Genomic DNA, 27,091 nt, shown 5'->3' with positions numbered 1-27,091 from the left:
ATTGGGGGCTGGCTAAAAATAATCTTATGTCACCAGCTTCAAAAATAGGAAGAAGGTTGACCACAGCAATATTAAATACTTGTTTACTCAGATAAAAAATTAAACTTTAATCTAACTTATTCATGGAGTCTTCAAAAATTTCCACTTCAGGACAAAATTGTCAATAGAGAAAAATCTAATTAACAAAGCCTTGTTGAAAACAAAAAAAGCCTGAAGCTAACTTCCTTTTTTTAAATCTCCAAACAGCACTGCTAAGCAAATGTTAGAAATAAACAGCCTAAAAAGAAATCCCAAGGATCTGTGATATTTCACTGAGCACTACTCTGAAGCAAATAATGCTAAGGTCTTGAAAACATACAATCTGTAAGCACCAAGCAGTGAAAGAAACTTTTCTTTTTCTTTAATACAAGCAAGACTTGAAAACAAGTTTTCCAGGAATAGGTAACTCAAATGGTCACAGCCAGGTATAAATTGCATACTCCAACCAGCAAACCTAAGGAACAGAAAGCAGATTTTGCTATAGAGTCCCTGCAAATTCAGGTCGCAATTTATCTTCTCCTTTTCACATTAGGATCATATCTGCAACAGAAAAAGAACATTTGTCACAAACAAGTAAAACTTACTCAGAATTAGCAATGTGATGTAAAGAAGTTATTATCCATGGGACAGCAATGTACCCTGGTGGCCAAGAAGGCCAACAGTATACTTGGGTGCATTGGGAAGAGTGTGTCCAGCAGGCCGAGGGAGGTTCCCCTTCCCCTTTACTCAGCCCTAGTTAGACCTCATCTGGAATACTACAAACAGTTCTGGGCTCCCCAGTTCAAGAGGGACAGGGAACTACTGGAGAGAGCTCAACAGAGAGCTATCAGGATGGTTAAGGGACTGGAACATCTGTTAGGAGGAAAGACTGAGAGACCTGGCTCTGTTTAGTCTGGAGAAGGCTGAGAGGGGACCATATTAATGTCTACAAATATCAGAAGAGTGGCTGTCAGGAGGATGAAGCCAGTCTCTTTTCAGTGATACCCAGGGATAGGACAAAGGGCAATGGATGCTAACTCAATCACAGGAAATTCCATCTCAGCATGAGAAAAAAAGTGTATTACTGTGAGGGTGACAGAGCCCTGGAACAGTCTGCCCAGAGATTGTGGAGTCCCCTCTAGAGATCTTCAAAACCCTCCTGGATGCGTTCCTGTGTGACTTGCTTTAAGTGGTTATGTTTTGCAGGGGGGCTGGACTTGATCTCTGGAGGTCCCTTCCAACTCCTAGCATTCTGTGATTGTATGTTCACAACAAGGGACTGATTGGTGTTCAGGCTGCACTTCTACAATTAACTGCAGTGGTTACAATGTGACTGAAGGATGCAGAAGCTAGAACCTGTGCATGGACTACAAATAACCTTGAGGAAAACTTTCACTGATTTCCTAACTACTCAAAATCTTTAAAACTGATGCACGGCCAAGTTTCTCCAAGCCTTTACTATTCCAACTATCCCTTACCAAAAAAAAACCCCACCAGTAAAAAAGAAAAAGAAGGAGGGGAGTGGGGCAGTGCCTATTCACAGCCATGTACACTTGGCCACAACTCAGGCAAAATCCTTCTGCTCCTTCCTACTCCTACATACAGCAGTTCCTTGCCTTGCCTTCCCCTTTATACAGCTTCTGACTGATTTTCAGCAATTTACATCTACTTTCTGGATGTACTGAAGTTACCTAATTTACTGCACTAGGCTTAGACTGGCTCTGCTTGACAAGGCTGTCCCTTGGCTTTCTCTTCCTCTTCATCTGTGCTTCATCTCCCCAAATCCTGTGTCACTTCTTTGCAGTTCTGATGTGTTTTGTATTCACGCGTGAATGCCTTGCGGTCACAGCTGACTGATCAGCCAGCTTTACTTCCACTAATTCTGCTTGCATTCATCAAGACCTTTTTTTGCTTAGACAGGAAAATGTGACAACTTGCAAGCCAAATTACATCACCACATAACTGGAAAGGTATTAGAAGTCACTGCTGTTGCTGTACGACTCAGGCTTCTGGCAAAATTTAAATTTGCATCCTTTGAAAGAAATCAGAGTCACAGAATGTTAGGGGTTGGAAGGCACCTCGAAAGATCACCTAGTCCAACCCCCCTGCCAGAGCAGGATCACCTAGAGTAGGCCACACAGGAACACATTCAGGTGGTTTTGAATGTCTCCAGAGAAGGAGACTCCACAACCCCTCTGGGCAGCCTATTCCAGTGCTCTATCACCCTCACAGTGGAAAAGTGTTTCCTTATGTGCACACGGAACCTCCTCTGCTCCAGCTTGCACCCACTGCCCCTTGCCCTATCATTGGACACCACTGAGCAGAGCCTGGCTCTGTCCTGCTGACACTCACCCTTCACATATTTATAAACACAAGTAAGGTCATTCAGTCTCCTCCAAGCTAAACAGACCCAAGTGGCAAACTTGGCCTACAGAACCATAGAATGGTTTGGTTGGAAGGGACATCCAAAGGTCATCTAGTCCAATCCCCTCTGCAGTCAGCAGGGACATCCTCCACTAGATCAGGTTGCTCAGAGCCTTGTCAAGCCTCACCTTGAATATCTCCAGGGATGGGGCCTCAACTCCCTCCCTCTGCAACTTGTTCCAGTGTTCCACCAACCTCATGATAAAGAACTTGTTCCTAACATCCAGCCTAAATTCCTTCTTCTCTAATTTCAAATCACTGCCCCTGGTCCTATCACTGCAGGCCTCTGCAGCCTTCACGTAAGCCTTCTTCAGGTACTGAACCGTTCAGGCTTAGAATTGCTTTTAATTAAAAAGTGGTTATAAAGCATTAAATTAGGATGACAGGTGAAAGTAACAGGACAGGAAATCAACTTAATCAGAAGAGGTTAGGGAAAGCAGCAGACAATTAAAGTGAAGGGTATTGCTGAAACTGCTGTACCAGGCTGCGTTCTAGAGGCAAATGTAATGAGTGAAGGCAAAAAGCAATGGCAAACAGCCAAGGTGAACCTGGACCTACCAATGAAATCTTTCAGTCTCCTGGGGTATAAGCACTGATTAGGACAGAAATAACAACTCTGCTAAACTGTCAAGTGCACAGAACAACCAGTGTCAAAATGCCTCCTCTCCTCTGTCTGAACACCAATAATCTGGGATTTGAGGGAGTGTCTAATGAAATTAAAGCCTAGAAGTTCTTGACTTGTAAATGGGTTTGAAAGCAGTTTAATGTCTCGATGATGAGGGAGACAGGAGTGGTACTGAAGGAATTACTTAGGGTGTTAAAAAAAATATTCGTTTTGAATTCTGAAAATCACTACTTCAAAAATTTAAATTAAATTAAATTAAATTAAATTAAAATTTAAAACAAGAGAAGGAAAGCACTCCTGCCACTCACTCTCCCACAGAACCAGTACTCTGTTGCTTTAGCTCCCCCAAGTGACTCAGCAGAGGCAAGACAAAGGAATGAAAATGTACCAGGCCTCATCCTTTTCCTTCACAGTTCAGACTTAATTGTAAGATCAAAACACTTCATCTAGTCGAGGATGCCCCTGCTTACTGCAGAAAGGGTTGGACTAGACGACCTTCAGAGGTCCCTTCCAATCCAGACCATTCTATGATTCATCAGACTCTAGCAAACCCTAATAGTACAAAGCTTGACCCCAGAATCAATTCCAGCTTTGTGACAACCAAGCTTGTGCCAGGAAATAGCCATATTTTGGTTCAAGAAAGGTCTTACTGAAAAACTGTAGCAAGTCTGAATGAAATCGAAAGTTTAAAGCATAAAAAGTTGTTGAGTCATTTTGGGTATATTCCATACAGAGGAATACATGGAATTTGGAAAAGAACAGTCAAAGCAGTCTTTTGTAAAATTGAAATTTGCCCCCCCCAAAAGGATGTGATGCATAAAATATACATTTTCTAAGCACAAACACTAAACTCTTACCTAAAGAGATCATCAGCAAGTGATTCTTCTCTTGCATGCCGGTTCTGCTCCTGAGAAAAGAAGTTTATTCAATACATATGTTGAGGGTGAAGCTAATGAACAAAGGAGAAGGACAAGATATTCCTACACTGAAGGGTCAACACTAAACCATGTCCCTAAGCACCAGGTCCACACACTGCTTAAACACTTCCAGGGATGGTGACTCAACCACTGCCCTGGGCAGACCATTCCAATGTCTGATAACTCTTCCAGTGAAGAAATATTTCCTGGAATAAGTGAAATATCAACTGTACTCTGTAACAATTTGAGCACAGCTAACCATGTAAAGGTTTCTCCTAGCTCCCACTCACAGTTTTGGAAACTAGAAGTTTCCATAATGCTTATTTTGCTTATTAAAAAAAAAAAATCTCCTTCAGTTACTGATTTTGCTTTAAATCAGTACTTCTGACTGAATGTTGCATGAAAAAGAATTCAAATATTCATAAAAAAGATGAACCTTACCACTAACCTCTAACTTTCATTAACTTTTCTAATGTGCATGTTTCTGTGAGCATGTGTGGCCAATTTTTTATTTCACAAATAAATATGTATTCCTTACCTCCATTTCTTGCTTTAACCACTCTTCTAACTCTGAATTCTTTCTAGCATGGTGAGCAATCAGATCTGATCCTCCAATAATGTATGGAAGTTGTCCTGCCCCTGGATAAGCTACCTGTGAGGCAAGAAATTCTTACAGTTACTATAGAAGGCAAGCACACTGCAAGTGAGAGGTCCATTTTAACAAATTCAGAAAGTCTCTTCAGATACCATGCAAGAAAGTCAGTTTTCCTTGGAATAATATTTATCAGAGATCACATTTAAAAGAAATGGAAGGGAAAATACCATTTACAGAAAGAAGCAAAAAGAATCCCCTCCAGGGAGGGGGCTTCAATGATCTCCCTGGGCAACCTGCCCCAGTGTCTCACCAACCTCACCATGAAGAATTTCTTTCTAATATCTATTCAAGCTTCAACCCATTCCCTCTCATTCTCTCACTACAAGCCCTTGTAAAAAGTCCCTTCCTGGCTTTCTTGCAGGCTCCCTTCAGGTACTGGAAGGCTGCTATAAGGTCTCCCCAGAGCCTTCTCTTCTCCAGGCTGAACAGCCCCAACTCTGGCAGCCTAAGATTTCTACTGGGACTGCTTCTTAGTATTTTTAAATAGTGCCACCTTGTGACCATGCCACATCCACACCAACCTTCTTGAACTTCTTGAAGTTTTTCTTCCCCCCACAGCTGGTGTCTTCAGTAAGTTGACTCTTCTGTCTTGGATGGCTGACAACCAGTGACCTAAACTCTGTCAGCAGAAGTCTGCTAGGAAGATTCTTGGAATCATCTTGCAGTTCACTGTGATTCTTGTGTGGGAAGAAAAAGGAAGGATCACTTCAGATCCAGACAACCAGCATCTCCAACAGTATGAACTTGAAAGAGAGAAATTAGCTTCAGCACAGCTGAGGCAAAAATTAGGATTGCAAAAGGTGAGGGGAAACAGCAGCAGTGCTACAAGCCAAGAAGGTGGATGTACTTCACAGCCTCCTTATATACACTACCAATAGAGCTGGGAGATCAGTACATTTATCTCATATTTGCATCTCTTGGAAAGATATGAGCATTAAGAACTGTCATAATAAGGACAGCAGCATACCTCATTTCACTAGCATTTTGCTTCAAGATGTTATTTATATTTTTTTTTTAAATATCCAAGAATTACTTCTCTCCACCTCGTCTCTTACTTGGAGGCATTTAATTAAGCATGCTTACTCTAATAGAAACTCCAGCTAACACCATGGAAGACAAAGCTGAACATCTCCACCTCAATTCTAACCTACAGATTTACCATTTAGGCCAACTTTAGGGCTGTAAGATGGACCTGATCAATCAAGCAACTTTTTCTTGTGCATGAGAATGCTCATATGCCAGCAAGTTTGCAGACACACTTCACTGCTTGGGGCTAAACCTACATGGAAGTCTGGGTGCAGGACAAGAGCTCATAAGTAATATTAAAATATCTTCATGGACAGCTCCAGCCCAGATGCAGTACAGTTGTTTTGCATCAAAGTCCCTTAACCTGAGCTCACCCTGCACATTGGTATTATCCGCACAGCATTCCCTCTTCTTGGACTGTTTTCTGGATGTGTGCAAGAAGGCTTTAACTTGCCTCTTTTTGATGGGCTACACTCTGCTTAACTTTTCTGGAATCTTTCCCTTCCAGTTTTATCTAGCCTGTTCTGATTCTGTGCCTCCCTGCCATTCCCAGCAATCCTCCCCTCCTGCTTTTATTCTTCCCACCTATAGCAAACTTAGCACATGCTATTTACTGGCAATCACTGTATGTTACATCTCTTTTTCTGGTCCATCTCTTCCACTCTAGTTGTGATCTCCTTAGAGAAGACAAAGACAAGAGTTCTTGTCTGGCCTTTAAGCAGTGACCTAACAAAAACATCAGGACAAGCATTAAGTGCATTGAAGGATTTACATCATGCTTCTGTCCTTTCAGTCATCACCCAAATGCCACTACAAAAGCATGCAGATGAACTAGAGCTTGCTCTGTCTTTTCCAGCCAGTAAATAAGCTGGCCTTTACTATTCAAAGTCACATGTGATTGTTTCAAGGAGTGCAATCTTCAGAACCTCATCTATTCTGAAAGAGGATCCACAAATACTATGTTCTTGAAAGCTAAACTTCATACATTTTCTCAATGCTTCTCAAAGGTTGCAGCTGAAACTTTAACTGGTTTCTTACCAAGACTGATGATTCTTCCTTCATCTCACTCTTCATTTCTGAAGTTAGAACTGTTCCAAGGTCCTCTTCTTTCTATTTGATTAAAAATTATTTAAAGTGTATAACTGAAATTAAAATGCAACTTTTATTACCTAAAACTGGTAAGTTTTTCTATTAAAAAAAAATCACTATTACATTCTCAGTTTTTTCTTGTGGTTTTCGTTGCTAGCTTGGGTTTTTTTTGTTTGGTTGGTTTGGGTTTGTTGTTGTTTTTTTTTTTTAAGTTCTCATACCAGTAGCAAGTTTTGTCCATGTGTACAAATTTCAAAGTCTTGCCATGTTATGGAAAATAGTGTAAAAGCTTTTGAATATAAAAAGTAGCATTTCATTAGTAGGACAGGAAAGTATTCCACAGGTTGTTTTCCTCCTATAGTTTAAAACCAGATTTGCCCTTTAGTTGTTGAAAAAACAAACAAACAAACAAACACACGCCAACAAAAAAACCCCAACAGATCAGCTTTATGTGATCTGTAGATTGAGTCAATTACTCAGTTTACTTAGAGAAATAAAGAAGAAAGCTAATGAAAAGCTGTGTTTTGGGGTTTTGGTTGGTTGGGTTTTGGTTTGGTTGCTTTTGCCTGGCTTTGTTTGTCTGGGTTTTTTAAGAGGAATTGCCTCATACAGGATTTTTAATAAATCTTTCATCTAACACTTAGAGATTGTGACTTGAGAAACGTTGGACACTACTGTGGTGTTCAATAGAAGAAATCAATTCCAGGTTTCTTCAGAAAAATTCACTACATAAAGGTAATACCATTATTACTTTAGTATAAAAACCACCATTATAATTAACCCAACGTACACCATGAAAAATTTTTCTTGGACTAGAGATATCACAGAATGTTAGGAGTTGGAAGGGATCTCCAGAGATCATCGCAAACAACCTCCCTGCCAGAGCAGGCTGCACAGGAACACATCCAGGCAGGTTTTGAAAGTCTCCAGAGAAGGAGACTGCACAACCTCTCTGGGCAGCCTGCTCCAGTGCTCCATCACCCTCACCATAAAGAACTGTCTCTTCATGTTGAGGTGGAACCTCCTTTGTTCCAGCTTGTACCTGTTGTTCCTTGTCCTATGGCAGCACCAAAAAGAGCCTGGCACCTTCAGCTTGACACCCACCCCTCAGATATTTATAGACATTGATCAGATCCCCATTCAGCCTTCTCTTCTCCAGACTAAATAGCCCCAGGTCTCTCAGCAGAGATGTTCAAGTCCTCCAATCAGCCTCATAGCTCTCTGATGGACTTTCTCCAGCAGATCCCTGTTTCTTGAATTGGGGAGCCCAAAACTGGACACAGTATTCCAGGGGGGTTCTGTTACAAATAATCCTCACACACTTTACAATTTTAAGAATGAGGATATTTTATTTTTGAGTAAAATAAGTAAAATAGCAGAGATGTTCAAGTCCTCCAATCAACCTCATAGCTCTCTGATGGACTCTCTCCAGCAGATCCCTGTCTCTTGAATTGGGGAACCCAAAACTGGACACAATATTCCAGGTGGGGTCTCACCAGGGCATATATTCTGCTTTCTACATACTTCAAGAGGAGAACTTTTTGAACACAAGCCACTTTCAATTCACAAAGAAACAATGCCCTGAAGAATGAAAAACATTTAGACAGATGTTCACATCTAGCAGATATATCAAGAGAGACATGGATCAGACATTCAAGATCAGACTTGATGTGGCCCTGGGAAGCCTTATATAGTTGGAGATGTCCCTGCTGACTGCAGGGGGTTGGACAAAATGACATTTGAAGGTCCCTTCCAACCCAATGCAATCTGTGAATTGTCTCAATTTTTAGTTCAGTGATTTGAGAGGTTTAAGCAAACAAACTGTTTAAAGCCAGTTCCTGTAAGCAAGCAGCCTCATTCTTGAAGGACCTACCTGCGTCCTCCTAACACAGCTGTAAATGTCAAGATTAGGCATGTGAGAAGAATACAACTTACCAGTATTTTATCCTTCTCTCTCTGTTTTATATTTACTTCTTGAATACTGCTTCCTTTGGCTTCCAAACATCTTTTTTTGTGTACAGTTCCTTGAGGCTCCTGCCCATGATCTGTCATTTGATCGTCCCAGTCTAGCTCTGCACTTCCAAAGACAGTTTCTAGTGTCTCTATGTCTTCAGCTAAATCATCTAACTCCTTTCTCTTCACTGGTGCATGCTTTTCACTAGAAACAGTTCTAGTGTCTGTTTTGTCACTTGCTAGCTTGCCACTGTTCCTCGTAAGCTTTATACCTTTGTCTTCTAATGCAGAATTGGGATTTGGGTCCAGGCTGTTATTTTCCCTTGGATGCTGTTCTGCTTCACTGTTCCACGCTGATGAAGCTGCAGGTCCAGTGCCCTTGGAAATAGATGAGGACCTTTCCTCTAGTTTTGCTAGTTTGGCTACAGATGTTTCTTCTCCTTCAGCTCTTTCCCTTAGCAAGAAAGGAATTAAAAAAGGAAGAAAAATTACAAAGGCCTTTCTGAACATGATCAGCTGCATGCACAAGCTAACAGCTTCCTGTGGGTTTAGTGACTTCATTGTGAAATTTGAATGTAAGTACCCTTGAAGGAAAGCTTGCCATTCTAGGAAGCTGACCTAAAAATTCCCTTTCAAGGTATGTTTTAAAATCAAATGTATACCCTTGAGTTAGAGTGATTTTACAGAAAGAGCATCAATGTAACAGTAAGGGAAGTTATGTCAAGAACATTTTCACTGTACCTTTTTCTAGCTGCCTGGAAGTGCTTTGTAATTGAGTTGGACTGGTGATGTGAAGCACACCCAGTGGGTTTCCCCACCTCTGAAATTTTAGATGGTGAGACAGGATGATTCTTTTGGCTAAATCCAGATGTTCTGTTCACTCTGGATATGGATGCTCCTGCATTTACACTGCCACTTGTGCTAGGGTTTTCCTTTACAGCAGTCACACTCTGCGGAGCCATTCTGCCTCGTCTGTCCATCTGAGGAGTATTTTCTGTCTCCATACTACATTAGAGGTAAAAAACCATTAGGTGAACCCACAAGTTACCACAGAGACACACTGCAGAATCACACTTTTTAAAAAAGCTATGCCTGTACTTTGAGCATACTTATAAACAATGTATGTGTGCTAAAACCAAACCATACCATCTGCTGTGATAAATACCTTTTTATAATTGTGAAATGGCTTCGAAATTTGTACTAGTGAAGACAGCCAAACATATGTGCAGTATCTGAGCTATGTAAGTCACTCATAGATGCATAGAATGGTTTGGGTTGGAAGGGACCTTAAAGATCATCTAGTTCTGACCCCCCATGCCATAGGTAGTGACACCTTCCACTAGACCAGGGTGCTCAAGGCCTCATCCAGCCTGGACTTGAACACCTCCAGGGAGGGGGCTTCAATAATCTCCCTGGGCAACCTGTTTCAGTGTCTCACCAACCTCAATGGAAAGAATTTCTTCCTAATCTCCAGTCTAAATCTGCCCTCCTCAAGCTTCAATCCATTCCCTCTCATCCTATCACTACAAACCCTTGTAAAAAGTCCCTTTCTGGCTTTCTTGAAGGCCCCCATCAGGTCCTGGAAGGTTGCTCTAAGGTCTCCCCAGTGCCTTCTTTTCTCCACGCTGAACAGCTCCAGTTCTCTCAGCCTGTCTCCATAGGGAGGTTCTCCAGCCTTCTGATCATCTCTGTGGGCCTCCTCTGTACCTGCTCCAGCAGCATGTCTCTCCTATGCTGGGGGCACCACAACTGGACACAGCGCTCTAGGTGGGATCTCATGAGAGCAGAGCAGAAGGGCAGAATCACCTCCCTTGTCCTGCTGGTCACACTGCTTTTGATGCAGCCCAGGATATGGTTGGTCCTATGGGATGTTTTGCTATTTACCATTCAAAAGCAGGTACTCTCTCACTGCAGCCAAGTGACAGCAAGATACCAAGAGCAGTTTATAACTCTGAATATCCTTGTCCATGGCAATGACACAGTTCCTCTGCCACAGAAGACTACTTTATTTGAAAGCAGTAGCTTAGAAACTATTTCTATGAATACTTTACCATGTCTCTTCCATCTCTGTATCAGGTATATATAGTGTGCTGTCATCTGCAGCAGTTGGCATTATGGTTTCATCCACAGCCAAACTCTGAGAAATGGCTCTCCCTACAGCAGCAGATGTAGGAGCACTTTTAGTTGCAGCTGCAACATCAACACAAAAGAAGAATTCAAAGGTTAATACCAAACCTGTTTCTTTGCATGTGTTATCACACATCAGTAACTGACCAGGTAAGGCTTTTGTAAAATGTTCTTAAAGCAATACTAGTCAAAAGGTTAAGCAGATCTATTTAATAAAAAAAAAAAAAAAGAAAGAAAAAGTTCTAAAAGGACTGTATTGTGGGATCCAGTTTTAGTCAAATATTCCACTGCATTAAGTCATGGAATTTTGCCTAAATAATGATGAAGCATGGTGGGAAATCATACATCAAAATGGACATAATGTAATCAATAAATCATGCAATAGATATTTTATGCAAAATGTCAGAACACAAAGTCCTTGCATTTACTGCTTTATGATGGTCTCTAATTTGTGATTATTACTGTGGTTATTATATTGGGCATTATTTCTAATAGTGCAGAACTTACATTTGCTATGAAGAAACTTGAAGGGGACCTTACAAGAAGGCTGGGGAGGGACTGTTTAGGAGGGCTTATAGTGACAGGACAAATGGCAATGGTTTGAAACTGCAGCAGGGTAGATTTAAGTTGCATGTAAGGAAGAAGTTCCTTACAGTAAGAGTGGTGTAATACTGGAACAGGCTGCCCAGGGATGTGGTTGAGGCCCCATCCCTGGAGACATTCAAGATCAGAGTTGATGTGGCCCTGGGCAGCCTGGTCTAATTGGAGGTGTCCCTGTTGACTGCAGGGGGAGGTTGGACAAGAGGCCCTTTGAGGGTCCCTTCCAACCCAATGCAATCTGTGAATCTTCCACAGCCAGTTTCTCCTAATCCCCATAGTCAGGGGGTTGCCTTAAAACATTATTTGCTGCTCTCTCTTCAGCTACTCACATCATTTCTCTGTAAAAGAGTAGGGCATCTTTTATGCTGACTGCCCTTTTGCTTGTCCTTGTCTTCATATACTTATGTCTTTTCCAAATCAAAGGATACTGACATTTACTATTTTAACATTTCCTGTTAATGACAAGCCATCTCTCAGCCCTTTACATTCTTCCTGTACCTTATTCTGATTGAGACTATGATGACAGTATCATCCTTTCACGTAACACATTCTTTATACATTATTTTTTCCTACTACTAGAGAGGAATAACCCACAGACACACCTACACCTCATCCTTGAATGTCTTATATATGTTGCTATTTGTTGTTCTGAGACAAGCTCAAAAGGAAGATGCTTTGTTTACAATCCTTCTGGTTTGCAGAGCACACATGGAAGCATTTTATAACTCCCAGACAATGGCATTTGTTCCTTCTTAGCAAATTAACTGTCAACATAACTACCTTTAAAAGCTTGATATATATTCCATTTACATAACCCAGTCAGACTGGAAACAAGATGCATTTGCTGCCCCTGTACAGAAAGAAATACTGCCTCTTTAATGCTGTTAACTTATTACTCCCCTTCTTCCATTTACCTCTGTTATCAGGCTGCATCTGAGGGTTGCAGTATTTTTCTGTAGACATGTAGATAACAGCCAGTCCAATTTCAGCCTCGGGAATAGGCCTGAGATCCTTGCTGTTAACATACAAATGAAATAAAGACAATAAAACAAAGCACCACCAAAACAAAAATTGGTTGTCATTAACAGAAGCTGTTCTTCAGTACCACTGTATGTACAGAATTAGACAGCAAGAAGCCAGCCAACCTCGAGGTGCCATCTCACATTTTCATGATATAAATATTTATTGAAAAATTATAGAAGATCTATTTTCTATTCTTAGAATATATTAATTTTTAAATTATTTTAAATAACAGGAACAAAAACTAAACCACACTTGCTGTCTGTAACTTCAAAGCAGCTTCACTACAATTGCTGTAGAATTGGATCCTCAAAAAAACCACTCCACAAAACCAACCAACCAAAAAAAAACCAAACCCAAAACTATTAAATTCTGACAGAACTGCCAAGTACTCTCTTTCCTGATTCAAATTTTAGTTACAATGCTAAATACTTAAAAGAAATGAAAAAAATGCCCTCTTTATAAGCATCCTACTGTTAAAATATGAAATTCTGAAGTTACTGCTGTACAAGAGAACAAAGCTGCACCTTTTCAAGACAGCCAGCACAGAATCAGTCCAGTTTCTCATGGAGTCAGATACCAGGGTCTGAGAGTTTGTCATTCCCACATCTACAACACAAACTTCAGGAGAAGCTAGTAAAGATGTCTCTTTTTCTCCTTCTGTCATCAACTTTGCTTCCCCTCCTCCAAGAGTAACTGCTGGCCCCAGTGTGTTGTGCTAAAAAGAGAATGCAAATTAAAAAAAAAAATATATATATTCAGTCTAGCAGTATCAATATAATGAACAATCAGTAGTAAGTGTTATGCTAGTGCAGATGTGATGTTTTCTGTTTCACAGAATCACAGAATTGTCAGGGTTGGAAGGGACCCCAAGGATCATCTAGTTCCAACCCCCCTGCCACGGGCAGGGACACCTCACACTAGACCAGGTTGCCCAGAGCTACATCCAGCCTGGCCTTAAAAACATCCAGGGACAAGGCTTCTACCACCTCCCAGGGCAATCTGTTCCAGTGTCTTGCCACCCTTATGGGGAAGAGCTTCTTCCTGACATCTAATCTAAATCTGCCCTCCTCTAGCTTAGATCCATTCCCCCCAGTCCTGTCACTACCTGACACCCTAAAAAGTCCCTCCCCAACTTTCTTGTAGGCCCCCTTCAGATACTGGATGGCCACAATAAGGTCTTCTTGGAGCCTTCTTTTCTCCAAACTGAACAACCCCAATTCTCTCAGCCTGTCCTCATAGGAGAGGTGCTCCAGCCCTCTGATCATCCTCCTGGCCCTTCTCTCTTCTCCCCCTGTATTTCACCTTGCTTAGGCCATCGTGTTGTAGTAAGATAAATACATAGAAATCCTCCTCTCCTGAATTGAGAATGGGTGTGACTTCATGGAGAACAGAACCTGTGCTTAGCCACCCCTGCAAAATTTTTGCAATCTAAAGTCCTATTACCTGCTTGGCAGTTAGAAATACAAAGGTTTTTCCACTGAATATTCTTCTCCTTTCATGCCGCTCAGACAAATCCAGTTTGTCAGTGCTGATGGAAGGCTCATCGACTGGAGGATAAAAGCTGCAAGAACAGAAAGTGAAAGCTGCAAAATTCAGATTTACCTATCAGTATTGACTCACAGTCCTTGCTGGTTTAAAGTAAAGCTCTGATGTCAAAAAGGGTGCATTGCTCTGTTAAAACTGTTTACATAAGTTGTTTTTTCAAGGGCTTATTTAGAAGAAACGGAGCCTCCATTTGCTCAGTGCCTAAGACTGAGACTTTCTACTTCAGCAAGCAAGAGGGCAGCACTCTTAGAAATGTATTCAATCCATCCACACAGATCCACATTCTCCACTAACAGTACTGACAATCCAGACTGCACTTACTCTAGCTAATAGTAAAACTCCACACAAAAGTAATCATCTTGTTTCCTCTACTCTTCAGGTGGGGACAGGCACCACCCCTCTTCTGCTGGACCAAGAAATTGTGTACCACCACACTAGATGGGAACCTACTAATATGACAGAAAATCAGGTATACTTTTCTTGTGGGTGGGATAGAAAGCTGAACTGATTCACCCTGCAGATTCTCAGTTGTTTTCTCCAAAACAAGCAAAGTAGCCAGGAGTTCAGATGGGGGACAGATTAAAAAGAAGCCCTGAAGCTCTCACTTTTGTCACTGGCTGTGATCTCAGCTCCAGTTAGTGATGCCATGTCCACACTATATAAAGCCTTCAGAGTTGAGACAAGCATCTAAGTGCTAATTTCAGGACAGTATTTACAAGATCTGTGATCCATATGTGTACTACTACAGCAGTTCTGATAGAGCAAGGTGAAGGAACATGCCATAAAGTAGGGAGACTATAGGTGGATTTTAATTACACTACACTTGTACCCACACAGCAGTTCATGTACATACTCTGGCTGATCAGAGAACTACTTATCTTGATTCTGACTGCTGATTACACATCCTCCCCATACTATGAGAAGAAAAACAACAAAAAAAGGAAAAAAAAAAAAGATGCTGCACCAGACTCCCAAGATCTGGTGTAATATAATGCACATATATATATAGATCTGTGTGTGCACAATATAATATAATGCATATCTCCATACATACTCACAGACATGGTCTTTTTTTTTTTTTAATTTATATAAAAATTAAGATTCACAGATTGCATTGGGTTGGAAAGGACCCTCAAAGGGCATCTCGTCCAACTCCCCTGCAGTCAACAAGGACACCTCCAACTACATCAGGATGCCCAGGGCTACATTGAGGATGAACTTGAATGCCTCCAGGGACAGGGCCTCAACCACATCCCTGGGCAGCCTGTTCCAGTATTACACCACTCTCATTGTAAAGAACTTCTTCCATATGTCCAACCTAAAATCTACCCTGCTGCAGTTTCAAACCACTACCCCTTGTCCTGTCACTACAAGCCCTTCTAAACAGCCCTTCCCCAGCCTTCCTCTGGAGTCCTCTTCAGATAGTGAAACGTAGCTATAAGGTATCCCCAGATCCTTCTCTTCTCCAGGCTGAACAGCCCCAATTCTTTCAGCCTGTCTGCACAGGAGAGGTGCTCCAGCCTTCTGACCACCTTGGTGGCTGAAGCAGGTCCATGTCCCTCTTTGTGTTGGGTGCTCTACAGCAGGAAGCAGTCCTCCAGGTGAGGTCTCACCACAGCAGAGTAAAGTGGCAGAATCACCTCTCTCGACCTACTGGCCATGCTTGTTTTGCTGTAGCCCAGGATGTGATTTGCAGCCCAGGATGTGATTTGCTTTCTGGGCTGCAAGTGCCCATTGTTGGCTCATGTCTAACTTTTCTTTCACCAGCACCTTTTCTGCAGAGCTGCTCTCAATTTCATAATCCCCCAGCCTGTATTGATATCAAGGATTGCCCCCACCTAGGTGCAGAACCTTGCACTTGTTTAGAACCCTTTCTAAGCAAGAAACACGCTCCATGCAATACTGAAATCCTCTGAAAAAAATGCACCACCTGTAAACATAAGCATTCCTCAGACACTGTGAATATCCATGTACTTATGGGTGAATACAAGAATAAGCATGTAAAATTTCTGCTGCACCCAAATATGTAATTCAGTTATGATAGACTAAAATTAGGTTATAATCAGAGTTAATTTTGAGTTCTTCACAAACAGTTCCCGAAGCTTTATGTACACAATGGAAATTAACCAACCTGAAACGATCAGGTTTCCAAACACAAGTGCTTAATCAGTTTCAGTAACCTGTTCAAATTGCAAAGTTACAAAAATAGTGATAAGGTTTACTAATTTTAAGAAACAGAACAACTCAGATTACAGTTATCAGGCCAGAAGACTTCTGTTACTGAGTCCTGTAGAGACAGTTATTAACCTAAGTCAAATACAGGGGGCAAAGTAATCTTTAAAGACCAAAGGATGAGTAAAGAGGGAGAAACAGCAGTTTGCATTACTTTGAAACTGCACTAGTTTCTCTATAAATACATTTCAAATGCCTGCATTTTTAATTTCAGCAGGAAACTTTGCTTGATTATCTCCTCCTCAAAGAAACCTTTGATTTTCCTTTGAAACTCTAATCCAATGCTGATCTAAGGTCACAAGGCAATACAGTCCTTTTCCATCTTAGGATTCTGAAGTGCTCTCTCCCCATAAGCTCTGAACAGCAACACCATTATCCAGAAAAGACCCTCTACAGTCTTGAATTGCTCAACAAACAGATTTTAATTCTTGATGAGTTTCTGCTAAAGGCTCTGTTACTTTCCTGCTTTCTCAAAGCTGTAATAAAAGACATTATTCCATACAGGACTGAGCTTATGCAGCTGTTAGTGAAATCTTCAGTTATTGTTCTTTCTTGCCTAGGTTATCAGAGAGAACCAGAGGACTGGGGCAACACACTTATACAATCATAGAATTGTTAGGGATGAAAGGGACCTCAAGGATCATCCAGTTGCAACCCCCTTGCCCTGGGCAGGGACACCTCATACTAGTTCAGGTTGCTCAGAGCCACATCCAGACTGGCCTTAAAAACATCAGGGATGGGGCTTCTACCACTGCCCTGGGCAACCTGTGCCAGTGTCTCATCACCTTCACAGTGAAGAATTTCTTCCTAACATCCAACATGAATCTACCCACTTCTATTTTTATTCCATTCCCCCTAGTCCTATCATTACCTGATACCCTAAAAAGTCCCTCCCCAGCTTTGTTTTAGGCCCCCTTAAGACACTGGAAAGCCACAAGAAGGTCTCCTCAGAGCCTTCTCTTCTCCAGACTGAACAGCCCCAACTCTCTCAGTCTGTCCTCATAGGAGAGGTGCTCCAGCCCTCTGCTTATCCTGGTGGCCCTTCTCTGGACACGTTCCAGCACTTCACAAAAAGCCTCAAGTAAGAAGCACCACTTTCACATTCACAAGCAAACTGCAGGTTTGCAGTTCTTTATAGTCTTAGTACAAACAAAAAAAGAAGTTGTTTCTTTTTAAGATGTATTTCCATAAGGTATTTTTGGGATCAGACCTACAGTAGTGATCAAAATTTAATTAAGTGTCACCTTGTATTACCACATCATTATACCTTTCTTATTCTATACCCAAACTACTATCACCCCATGGTGGCTTGTGTCTTGTGGATGTACCAGTTCTAGCTACAATTAACAATGTAAAGATTCCCTGTGAAAGTCAAAAGCACCTTTGGAAATTGAATGCAAACAGTTGCTAAGTAAATTCTCAATCTCTTCCCACAAGGTACACCTTAAAAATATCACCTATTTAAAATACTGTAATTATTTTAAATATAGAGCTGCTTATTACCCCAGCTGTTTCTTTTAGCTTGATGCAGAACTCTCTGAAAGTTACATAATGGATATACTGTCAGTGTCACTAACATTTAGTCAGCTCAATTCCTTGGAGGGCCTTAAATAGGTAGCAAAAATATTTAAAAGAAGGAAACATATCCCTCTGGTTCTATATCAGGGAGCACTTAGCAGCTCAGTTATACTGCTACTTTTGTATTACAGAAGCAGACAACATGCACCAAGGTTTCAAGAGCCCAAGGCACTGTTCATTTGTTGCTGTAACAGAGAGAAACAGCAGCCTTACCCCTAGGTAATGTTACACCAAGCAAACTTCAGATTGCACAACCTAGGGCTTCCTTTTGATGGCTTCTACTACCTGTATTTAAAAATCCCCAAACTGCCAGAAAACCTCATGTCTGCTACTTCAGAGAGGAATCTAAATAGTTAGCTTAGTTTTCTCAAGTCCTTATAGAACAATGTAAAATCATAGATTATTAGGGGTTGGAAGGGACCTCCAGAGATCATCAAGGCCAACCCCCTGCTAGGGTAGGATCACCTAGAGTAGGTGACAAAGGAACACATTCAGGTGGTTTTGAGTGTCTCCAGAGAAAGAGACTCCACAACCTCTCTGGGCAGCCTGTTCCAGTGCTGTCACCCTCACAGTGAAAAAGTTTTTCCTTATGGTCACACAGAACCTCCTGTGCTCTAGTTTCCACCCACTGCCTCTTGTCCTGTCATTGAGAAGAGCATGGCTCCATCTTCCTGACACTCACCCTTCACATCCTTATAAACATGAATGAGGTCACCCCTCAGGCTCCTCTCCTCCAAGCAAAAGAGACCCAGCTCCTTCATAAGGGAGACCTTCCACTCCCTTCAGCATCTTGGTGGTTCTGTGCTGGACTCATTCAAGCAGCTCCCTGAGGTCCTTCTTGAACTGAGGGGCCCAGAACTGGGCACAATACTCCAGATGTGGTCTAAGCAGGGCTGAGCAGAGTGGGAGGAGAATCTCCCTCGACCTGCTGGACACTTTTCTTAATGCACCTAAGTATACCATTGGCTTTATTGGCCACCAGGGCACATTGCTGTCTCATGGATAATTTATTATCAGCCAGGACTCCAAGGTCCTTCTCTATGTCCTAATATATACATATGTATGTGTGTCCACAAATATCTAACACCAGCAGTGACTCCTTTTCTTCTTCACAGCTTATTTCCCAATGCACATAAGTTTCAGTTCACCACTTAACAGATAATTAAAAATCTCTATTTCATGGAATTCAACATGGTTTTAACCAAAGTTTACAGTAAACTCAGTAACTAACTGTGTACTGGGAAAATGTGTCTGCATAATGAAATAAGCTTGACATAATTTCTTTTATAAAAAGATAATTTATTTTAATGTATCAACTCCCAAAAGAGCTTAAATGTTGCTTAAAATGCATCAACAAAACAAGTTCCTGTCTAGAGCAACTAATGCCTCTAACCATATAACCTATTCCAAGAGCTCATTGTATAACTCTAGGGATGAGAGCAAGAAAGTTGCCTGAATATTACATTGTGTGTCATAGTAAGCATTCTTCCACAAATGAAGTTACTGTAAATCACATCTTCTGGCAAACATGATCAGGTAAATGCATAGATAATCTAAATCCCAGAAATTTAATTCTGTGACACAGAAAATACAATACTTACTTTTCATGATTTGGGAGCTGTTGCCTGGACTGGATAGCTTTGATTAATTCAACAAAAAACTCTGGTTTTATAATGGGTCGACCACAAATCAAAGCACATATAGTCTGCAAAGACAGAAAATATGTTTACTGTATGGGAAAAGGTCAGGTAGGATATGGTTCAATTGACATTAGCTTTTCAAGATCTTAGATGTGAAAAACATCACAAACAGATTGATACTGGATTTTGCTACTGAAAACCAGGACAGTTTTGCTTCCACCAGCCTGGATTTTAATTGCTGTTTCGACAAACGTTAGGAAGATGTGCAAGGCGACTGATGAAAATCTGTAAGTCTTCAAACCTGGCAATTTTGGTTTGCTTTCACAGATTCACAGATTGCATTGGGTTGGAAGGGGCCCTCAAAGGGCATCTCGTCCACCCCCCCTGCAGTCAGCAGCGACACCTCCTACTACATCAGGATGCCCAGGGCTACGTTGAGGCTGAACTTGAATGCCTCCATGGACAGGGCCTCAACCACATCCCTGGGAAGTCTGTTCCAGTATTACACCACTCTCTTTGCAAAGAACTTCTCCCTTATGTCCAACGTAAATCTACCCTGCTCCAGTTTCAAAACACTGTCCCTCATCCTATCACCACAAGCCCTTCTAAAGAGCCCTTCCCAGCCTTCCTCTAGAGTCCCCTTCAGAGAGTGAAATGTAGCTGTGAGGTCTCCCCAGAGCCTTCTCTTCTCCAGGCTGAACAACCTCCATTCTTTCAGCACTTTTTCACAGGTGGTGTTCGAGACTTCTGATCATCATTGTGGCCTTCCTCTGGACACACTCCAGCAGGTCCATGTCTCTCTTATGTTGGGGGCTCCAGAGCTGGGCGCAGTACCTCCAGATGAGGTGTAACCAAAGCAGAGTAAAGAGGCAGAATCGTCTCTCTTGACCTGCTGGCCACAGTTCTTTTGATGCAGCCCAGGATGTGATTTTGCTCATGTTCAGCTTCTCATCTGTCCCCAAGTCCTTTTCTGCAGAACTGCTCTCAGTTTCATTGTCCCCCAGTCTGTACTGATATCAAGGATTGCCTCGACCTAGTTGCAGGACCTTGTGCTTTGCCTTATTGAACCTCAAGAGATTCTCCTCAGCCCACCTCTCCAGCCTGTCCAGGTCCCTCTGGATGGTACCCATCATGTCCTTCAGTCTTATCAACTGCACTACTCAGCTTGGTATCATCTGCAAACTTGCTGAGGGTGCTGTTGATATCGTCAATAAAAATACCAAACAGTATTGGTGCCAATACAGACCCCTGAGTGACACCACTTGTCATCCATCCCCACCCAGGCACTGAGCTGTTGACCACTACCCTTTCCATATGCCTCCTCCTAAATCCAGAAAAGGATGAGTTGGCTTCACAGCAGAGGAAAATCTGGATCAGACCTAGAACTTCATTCAGGTTTTTAGGGAAGCTGCAAAGCAGCACCATCAATATGCAAAAGCTCAGCATACCTTAACAGTAACTTTTACTGATACCATTACAAGATGAGTACAGTTTTTTGTCCATTCATTCACTACATGACCTCCAAGCTGCTGGATGGCTTGATTTAAAGTAGTTTTCTGAGCAACATCTAAACATGAGGAACAGACAATCAAAGGTTCATACTCTACTCTGAAAAAAAAAAGCAGAACAGAATTGCTTTAGTTATTTCAGCCAACCATTATGATGACAGAGTTAACCTGAATGTCACGTTTGTGTCTCAGGGAAACCTGGGATGGGGAAAAGGAAATGAAACAACAAACTACTCCACCCCTCCCCTCCATAACTGTTACCTGGATCAGAGACTGTGCTTTAAAATTTCCCAAATAAGCACTGATTTTTGTTCAGAAAAATGAACCACATTTTGATTTCAGGTCAGAAATAATTCTGGAGGACTTCTGGGTCTTTCACAAACATCACACAGAATTGCTGCTGCAAGAATGGAGAACCCTGGAGATGTTCACAGCCAGGCTGGATGAGGCCAGGTTGGAAGCTGTCCTGCCATGGCAGGGGGGTTGGAGCTAGATGATCTTTAAGGTCCCTTCCAACCCAAAACAATCCATGAATCTATGCAGAGTGCAGGGTCAGGGAATATCAGAAGAAACTGAGCCGTGTGCTTCCAAAGGCAAAAGCATGCTCAACAGAACAGTCCATGAACAGATCAGCATTTAAAAAGATGTCGTGGAGTACAAGTTCAAGTAAGATTTTCTTTTCCTAACACTGCCATCACCCTTGATAAAAGCCTATTTGTATTCATAGATCTACAACAGGGAATTACAAATTCCATGATTTGATTTGCTTCAGTCTGCAAAGCAGAAAGAAATTTAAATAATCTTTCTGGTACGACAGTCACAATGTATCTGATTGCTAGGTTAAATGTGAAGCATTAGCAGTTTGTGTTCACTGAAGAAAACAGCCACATGCCACAGCAAGCAGCACTCAGTGGCTAATGCTGCACAAGGCATCCTCCAGCCCTCTCAGTTCTTTTCTTGTTACATTGCCAATAGCCAACATGGGTTCAGACAAGCTCTTTCCCTACCCTAAATGTTCCTCCCTTCTTTAGAGCCATATCTGTTTTAAGATTGTGTTCTTTGCCTAAGAAAGCCCCAAAACACTCACTGTACATGATACAACATCTTCTAAAATGCCACTGACTGGCTATGAACAATTTTAATCTCTTGGTGTCAAAATAAATTATGTTATAAAAATATGTAATGAAAAACTATCACAGAAGCAGGTATGGAACATAGGCAAAACATTACTTATCTCCTCTGCTTTCTAAAAACTCATCATTGCTGTATTGCTTGCCAAGTTGTATGATGTGCAAAAATACTCTTCTCAGACACTGTGATCTTCTACTTGATATTTTATAATCAAAGCACTTACCTAAACTTGCTCTCAAAGACTCCAAAGTTGATTCTGTCACCAGACTGCAAAGACACTGAAGCACCATTAAGTTTTGATCCATTAACAAAGGTACCATACTTAGATGTATCCTTTACTGTTAATACAGGGACTGAGAGAGACTGGGTCTGAAAATAAACAAATGTAAGTTTATCAGAGTAAGTTTTATCAGAAACAGGTTACTACCAATATGGATCAAAGCAACAGATAAATAAGAAAAGGCCCCCCAAAACACCATTGTAAGTAAAGACTTTGGACAAAGAGGCTGGCTGTGTGCAATTATTATTCCTTCATAGTTAAAACCAGAAGACAGAGGGTAAACATACAGATTTTTAGCTTCAGAACCTTTGTGTTTCTTACACTCAGCACCAGAACAAGAGGACACAGTCTCAAGCTGCACCAGGGGAGGTTTAGGCTGGAGGTGAGGAGAAAGTTCTTCCCAGAGAGAGTGGTTAGCCATTGGAATGTGCTGCCCAGGGAGGTGGTGGAGTCACCATCCCTGGAGGTGTTCAAGAGGGGATTGGACATGGCACTTGATGCCATGGTTTAGATAGTCATGAGGTTTAGGGTGACAGGTTGGACTCGATGATCCTTGAGGTCTCTTCCACCCTTCTTGATTCTATGATTCTATGATTCTATGAGAGGCAATCCTCCACTGGCCCAAAGCCACTGCTAGTGCAATTCAGTAAGGTTCTGAGATTTATTATTGGTGCTTGTACGTAACATTCAGCTCTAGCATAGGTAGCCAAGTCACTTTCCCTCACTTACACAAGCACTGCTGGACTTCCACAAGCTGCAGGGCATGGGGACACCAGCAGGACAAAGGGACACCAACACATCTTGAGAAGAGATTGGACACAGGCCTGTTCCCCAAATGGTTCACAAGCCAAGGGGAACACTGTCAGCCTGTTTTTATGAAATGTTCTACACAGTTATAAACTATTTGCAGTATTAAAAAAAGAAGTAAAATTTTATCTATTTCATTCCAAATTCTGTATACAGTTACATAAATGAAATTCCTAGTGACTGGCTTCAACATAGAATCACAGAATTGTTTTAGTTGGAAAAGACCTCTAAGATCATCAAGTCCAACCATCAGCCTACCACCACAGCCATAAGTGATAGTACCACCATGGCCATAAGCGAGAGTAAATTGCTGCTTGCTAATTCTCCTTGGGACATTTTTGTTCTCAGTTCCCTGAGCAAATACAGAAACAATGACACGGAATGAAACACAAACTAAGCCTGCACTAAGACAACTGAGCACCTTCCAGAACCAAGGCCTAAAACTTGTATATGTAATGAGATTTCATCACATTAATTTCCTGCTATGAGTAATTCAATACAAATTCCTAGTGAATCTTCACTCTGGAATAAAAGGGAACTTAGACTGGTAGAAGCACAAATACAGGCTGGGCAGTGACTGGCTAGAAAGCAGCCCTGAGGAGAGGGACTTGGGGGTGCTGGTGGATGAGAAGCTCAACATGAGCTGTCAGTGTGCACTTGCAGCCCAGAAAGCCAACCAGAGCCTGGGCTGCATCAAGAGAAGTGTGGCCAGCAGGTTAAGGGAGGTGATTCTCCCCTCTGCTCAGCTCTGGTGAGACCCCTCCTGGAGTACTGCATCCAGTTCTGGAGCCCCTACTGCACGAGGGATATGGCCATGCTGGAACATGTCCAGAGAAGGGCCACCAGGATGATCAGAGGGCTGAAGCACCTCTCCTATGAGGACAGACTGAAAGAGTTGGGGCTGTTCAGTCTGGAGAAGAGAAGGCTCCGAGGTGACCTTCTTGTGGCCTTCCAGTATCTGAAGGGGGCTACAAGAAAGCTGGGGAGGGACTTTTTAGGCTATCAGGTAGTGATAGGACTTGGGGGAATGGAATAAAGCTGGAAGTGGGGAGATTCAGGCTGGACGTGAGGAAGAAGTTCTTCACCATGGCAGTGTTGAGAGCCTGGAATGGGTTGTCCAGGGAGGTGGTTGGGGCCCCATCCCTGGAGGTGTTTAAGGCCAGGCTGGATGAGGCTCTGGCCAGCCTGATTTGGTGTGAGGTGCCCCTGCCCATGGCAGGGGGGTTGGAACTAGATGATCCTTGTGGTCCCTTCCAACCCTGACTGATTCTATGATTCTATGATTCTAACTATACCACTACATTTTTCAACAGAGGCAAGTAATCCTAAGAAAGAAAAAAACCTGGCAAGCCAAGATTAAGACGAGACAGGAAGACAGGTGATCTTCTACTCCAATCATCAAACACCAGTGAGAGCATGTATGGTCATGGCAGACTGAATTATCCACATAGTTGATTGATAACACTTAAAAATGCTGGCTACTTACAGGGGTTGTTTCAGGCTGGCTTACTGTCAGAACTGCATGACTTCGACTGATGGACTGATCATCCTGAATCAAAATGGCACAGTTCTTGCGTCCAACGACATATTCTGTGCCACTCAAAAGCCGGTAAGGCTCTCCTGGAAATAAACAAGAAACAGAAAGGCATCGATTTACAAGCAACTCCAAAACACACAAAGAACTTAGGAAACACTCAGTTCATGGTATATCTGAAACTCGGTTTTGTAATGCATCATATATTAGGCTGATTAGTATGATGCATTTAGTTTATGGACAAAATCTCTTTCTTCCCTACTCCCTTTGTCCATTATAAAATGATACATTTTAAGACAAACAAAGCAGTTGCAGACGTGGCAGTACACTTTTTTCAAGCATTTTTTACTAATATTTTGCTGCTTATCTTTTCTCTTGTATTACTTCTTGAAGATTAGGTGTTACACATAGAAGGAAAAGAAAACCACAACCACTGTGGAGAATAGTTTTTCCAAAACATACGGTACACAATTTTTTGAGAGTGCATAATTTATCTATGCAACCTATTAAAAGGCTAGGAGGAAAATGTCCTCCTAATGAATGTAAGGAGATCTGCAATGAAAATAAAACTGATACTTAGCAGTATCCAACCTATGCCTTAGCTGCTTCTTGGCATCTGTCATCTAGCTCACATGATAGCTTTTCAGTGAATGTCTTTACTGCATCCAAAAGGTGTATGATACCCTTTGGTCAACAGAACCAGAATTCTTTCTTGATAACATGTTTACAGATTAAACTTTATCTGAGCAAATAAAATTCTCAAACATGAACTATACAGAAAATATCAGCCTGAATACAACTACAATACCAGTGCTTTGGCTCTTGCTCAGGTTTCCCAGGCAGTAATCATGGCATCATAGAATGGTTTGGGTTGGAAGGGACCTCCAAAGGTCATCTAGTCCAACCCCCTGTGCAGTAAACAGGGGCATCCTCCACTAGATCAGGTTGCCCAGAGCCCTGTCGAGCCCTTGAATATCTCCAGGGATGGGGCCTCAACTACCCCACTGGGCAACCTGTTCCAGTGTTCCACTACCCTGATGGTAAAGATCTTAAGAGATAATTAAGTCCATTTCAGTGGGATTAAGTTCTGTTGCCACTAGATTAACTAAACATCCAAAATTCACTCTCAATGAATTAGAAAATAAAGAGTAGGTGCACTTGTGACAGGACTGTTTGTTACACAGAATATATCTAAGTCAAGAAGGAATTTGTCTATTATATGACATCTATGATCAATCCTACTGATGTTTCAAAGCTCCTTTGGATACGGAAACTGATGATGAAAAGGTGTAGCAGCCATTCAGGTTCAAAACTCTGAATCCAAGAAACAACCTGATGTCTTAAGTTCAACACTGGTCCTTGAAACATCAACATAATATTTAAAGATCTTTTTCTCAAGGAGACTCTCACGAGGTTGACTTCTGCCTCGTTCTCACGTATTTTAAAAGCAGCTCTCTGTGACCTGCTCGACCGTCTGCAGTAGCGCTTATAGACACCCCACACGGCTTCGCACGGTTATGGCCTGCAAGTGCTGAAGGGACAAACGGGAAGCTCAGCCGTGTAAGAGCGCCCGGAGCGACTGGTCCGCACCGGACCAATGCAGCTTAGCCCGGGAGCGCAGACAAGCAAGCCCGCCCAGAGACGCCAGCGGAAGCCGAAGCGCCAGCGTCTGGAGCCGGGACACCTCGGCATCCCAAGGCACGGCCTGGCCGGCAGTTTCCAGCCTACCCGCCGCATGTGAGGGACTCGAGCCTGGGGCCATGCACCACCCCCGGCCCGGGAATCCGCGCAGACGGAGGCCGGGGCGGGCAAGGGCCGGCGGCCCGAGCGGTGGCGGGATCTGGCGCTCCCTCACCTTTTCCTGCGGTGGGCACCAACTTCCACATCCTGGAGAGCGGCGAGGAGCGGGGGACAAAGCGGAAACGGCTGCGCCCAGCACTCCCCGACGAGCCGCGACGAGTTGGGGACAGGAAGAGAAAATCCCGCCCTCACCGCTGCTGTTTTGGAAACCTGCGGGAAGCAACGGAAAGCGGAACGAAAAATGAGGGCGCCTGGTACCGGGGTCGGGGCGGCAGCCAGCGCAGCCGGGGTCCGGACGCATGCGCGACGGGGAGGCGCGGGCCGGCCGGCCGCGGGGTGTCTCCTAGTCTCAGCAGCAGCAGCTGGCGGCTGCTCCAGAGTCCTTGTTCACGGCCCAGGGCGCTGTTTCAGCACCCTGGAGCGGCCGGTACCTTCTGCCCCATGACAGCTCTGGGCAGGACTGACAGCCCCAGGCTGAACTGAGGCGGGGCTATATGAAATGGTTAATGCATTTTTGAAAATCTGTCTGCTTCCTAGTCTTGGAGACCACTCATTATCAAATCACTGGTATAGGAATTG

The 27,091-nt window shown here is 42.6% G+C and overlaps 1 protein-coding gene across 1 annotated transcript; it reads right to left on the bottom strand.

The window, feature by feature from the left end:
- Positions 1–548: 548 nt before the first annotated feature.
- Positions 549–26,598, bottom strand: NBN (nibrin). The gene is made up of 16 exons (XM_054385511.1): positions 26,568–26,598; positions 24,665–24,798; positions 22,315–22,460; positions 20,901–21,060; positions 19,414–19,517; positions 13,901–14,018; positions 12,982–13,172; positions 12,349–12,449; positions 10,759–10,897; positions 9,449–9,712; positions 8,690–9,161; positions 6,704–6,775; positions 5,161–5,316; positions 4,523–4,636; positions 3,925–3,974; positions 549–579 (listed from the first exon to the last, which is right to left on the bottom strand). The coding sequence occupies exons 1-16, from the start codon at positions 26,596–26,598 to the stop codon at positions 549–551; spliced, it is 2,283 nt and encodes a 760-aa protein (XP_054241486.1).
- Between the last annotated feature and the right edge of the window lie 493 nt (positions 26,599–27,091).

The sequence above is a fragment of the Indicator indicator genome, chromosome 12 (assembly GCF_027791375.1).
Source record: "Indicator indicator isolate 239-I01 chromosome 12, UM_Iind_1.1, whole genome shotgun sequence".
Taxonomy (NCBI): Eukaryota; Metazoa; Chordata; class Aves; order Piciformes; family Indicatoridae; genus Indicator; species Indicator indicator.
Note: the sequence above shows the minus strand (reverse complement) of the source record. Positions and strands in the feature narration are given on the sequence as shown.

What these genes read in the sequence shown, in the direction of transcription:
- NBN (XM_054385511.1), bottom strand. Translation starts at nt 26,598, where the DNA reads ATGTGGAAGTTGGTGCCCACCGCAGGAAAAG. An exon ending in GCCAGCCTGAAACAACCCCT is followed by an intron (nt 22,461 to 24,664) that starts GTAAGTAGCCAG and finishes GTTTATTTTCAG; the next exon opens with ACCCAGTCTCTCTCAGTCCC. An exon ending in TTCCAGGCAGCTAGAAAAAG is followed by an intron (nt 9,162 to 9,448) that starts GTACAGTGAAAA and finishes TTTCTTGCTAAG; the next exon opens with GGAAAGAGCTGAAGGAGAAG.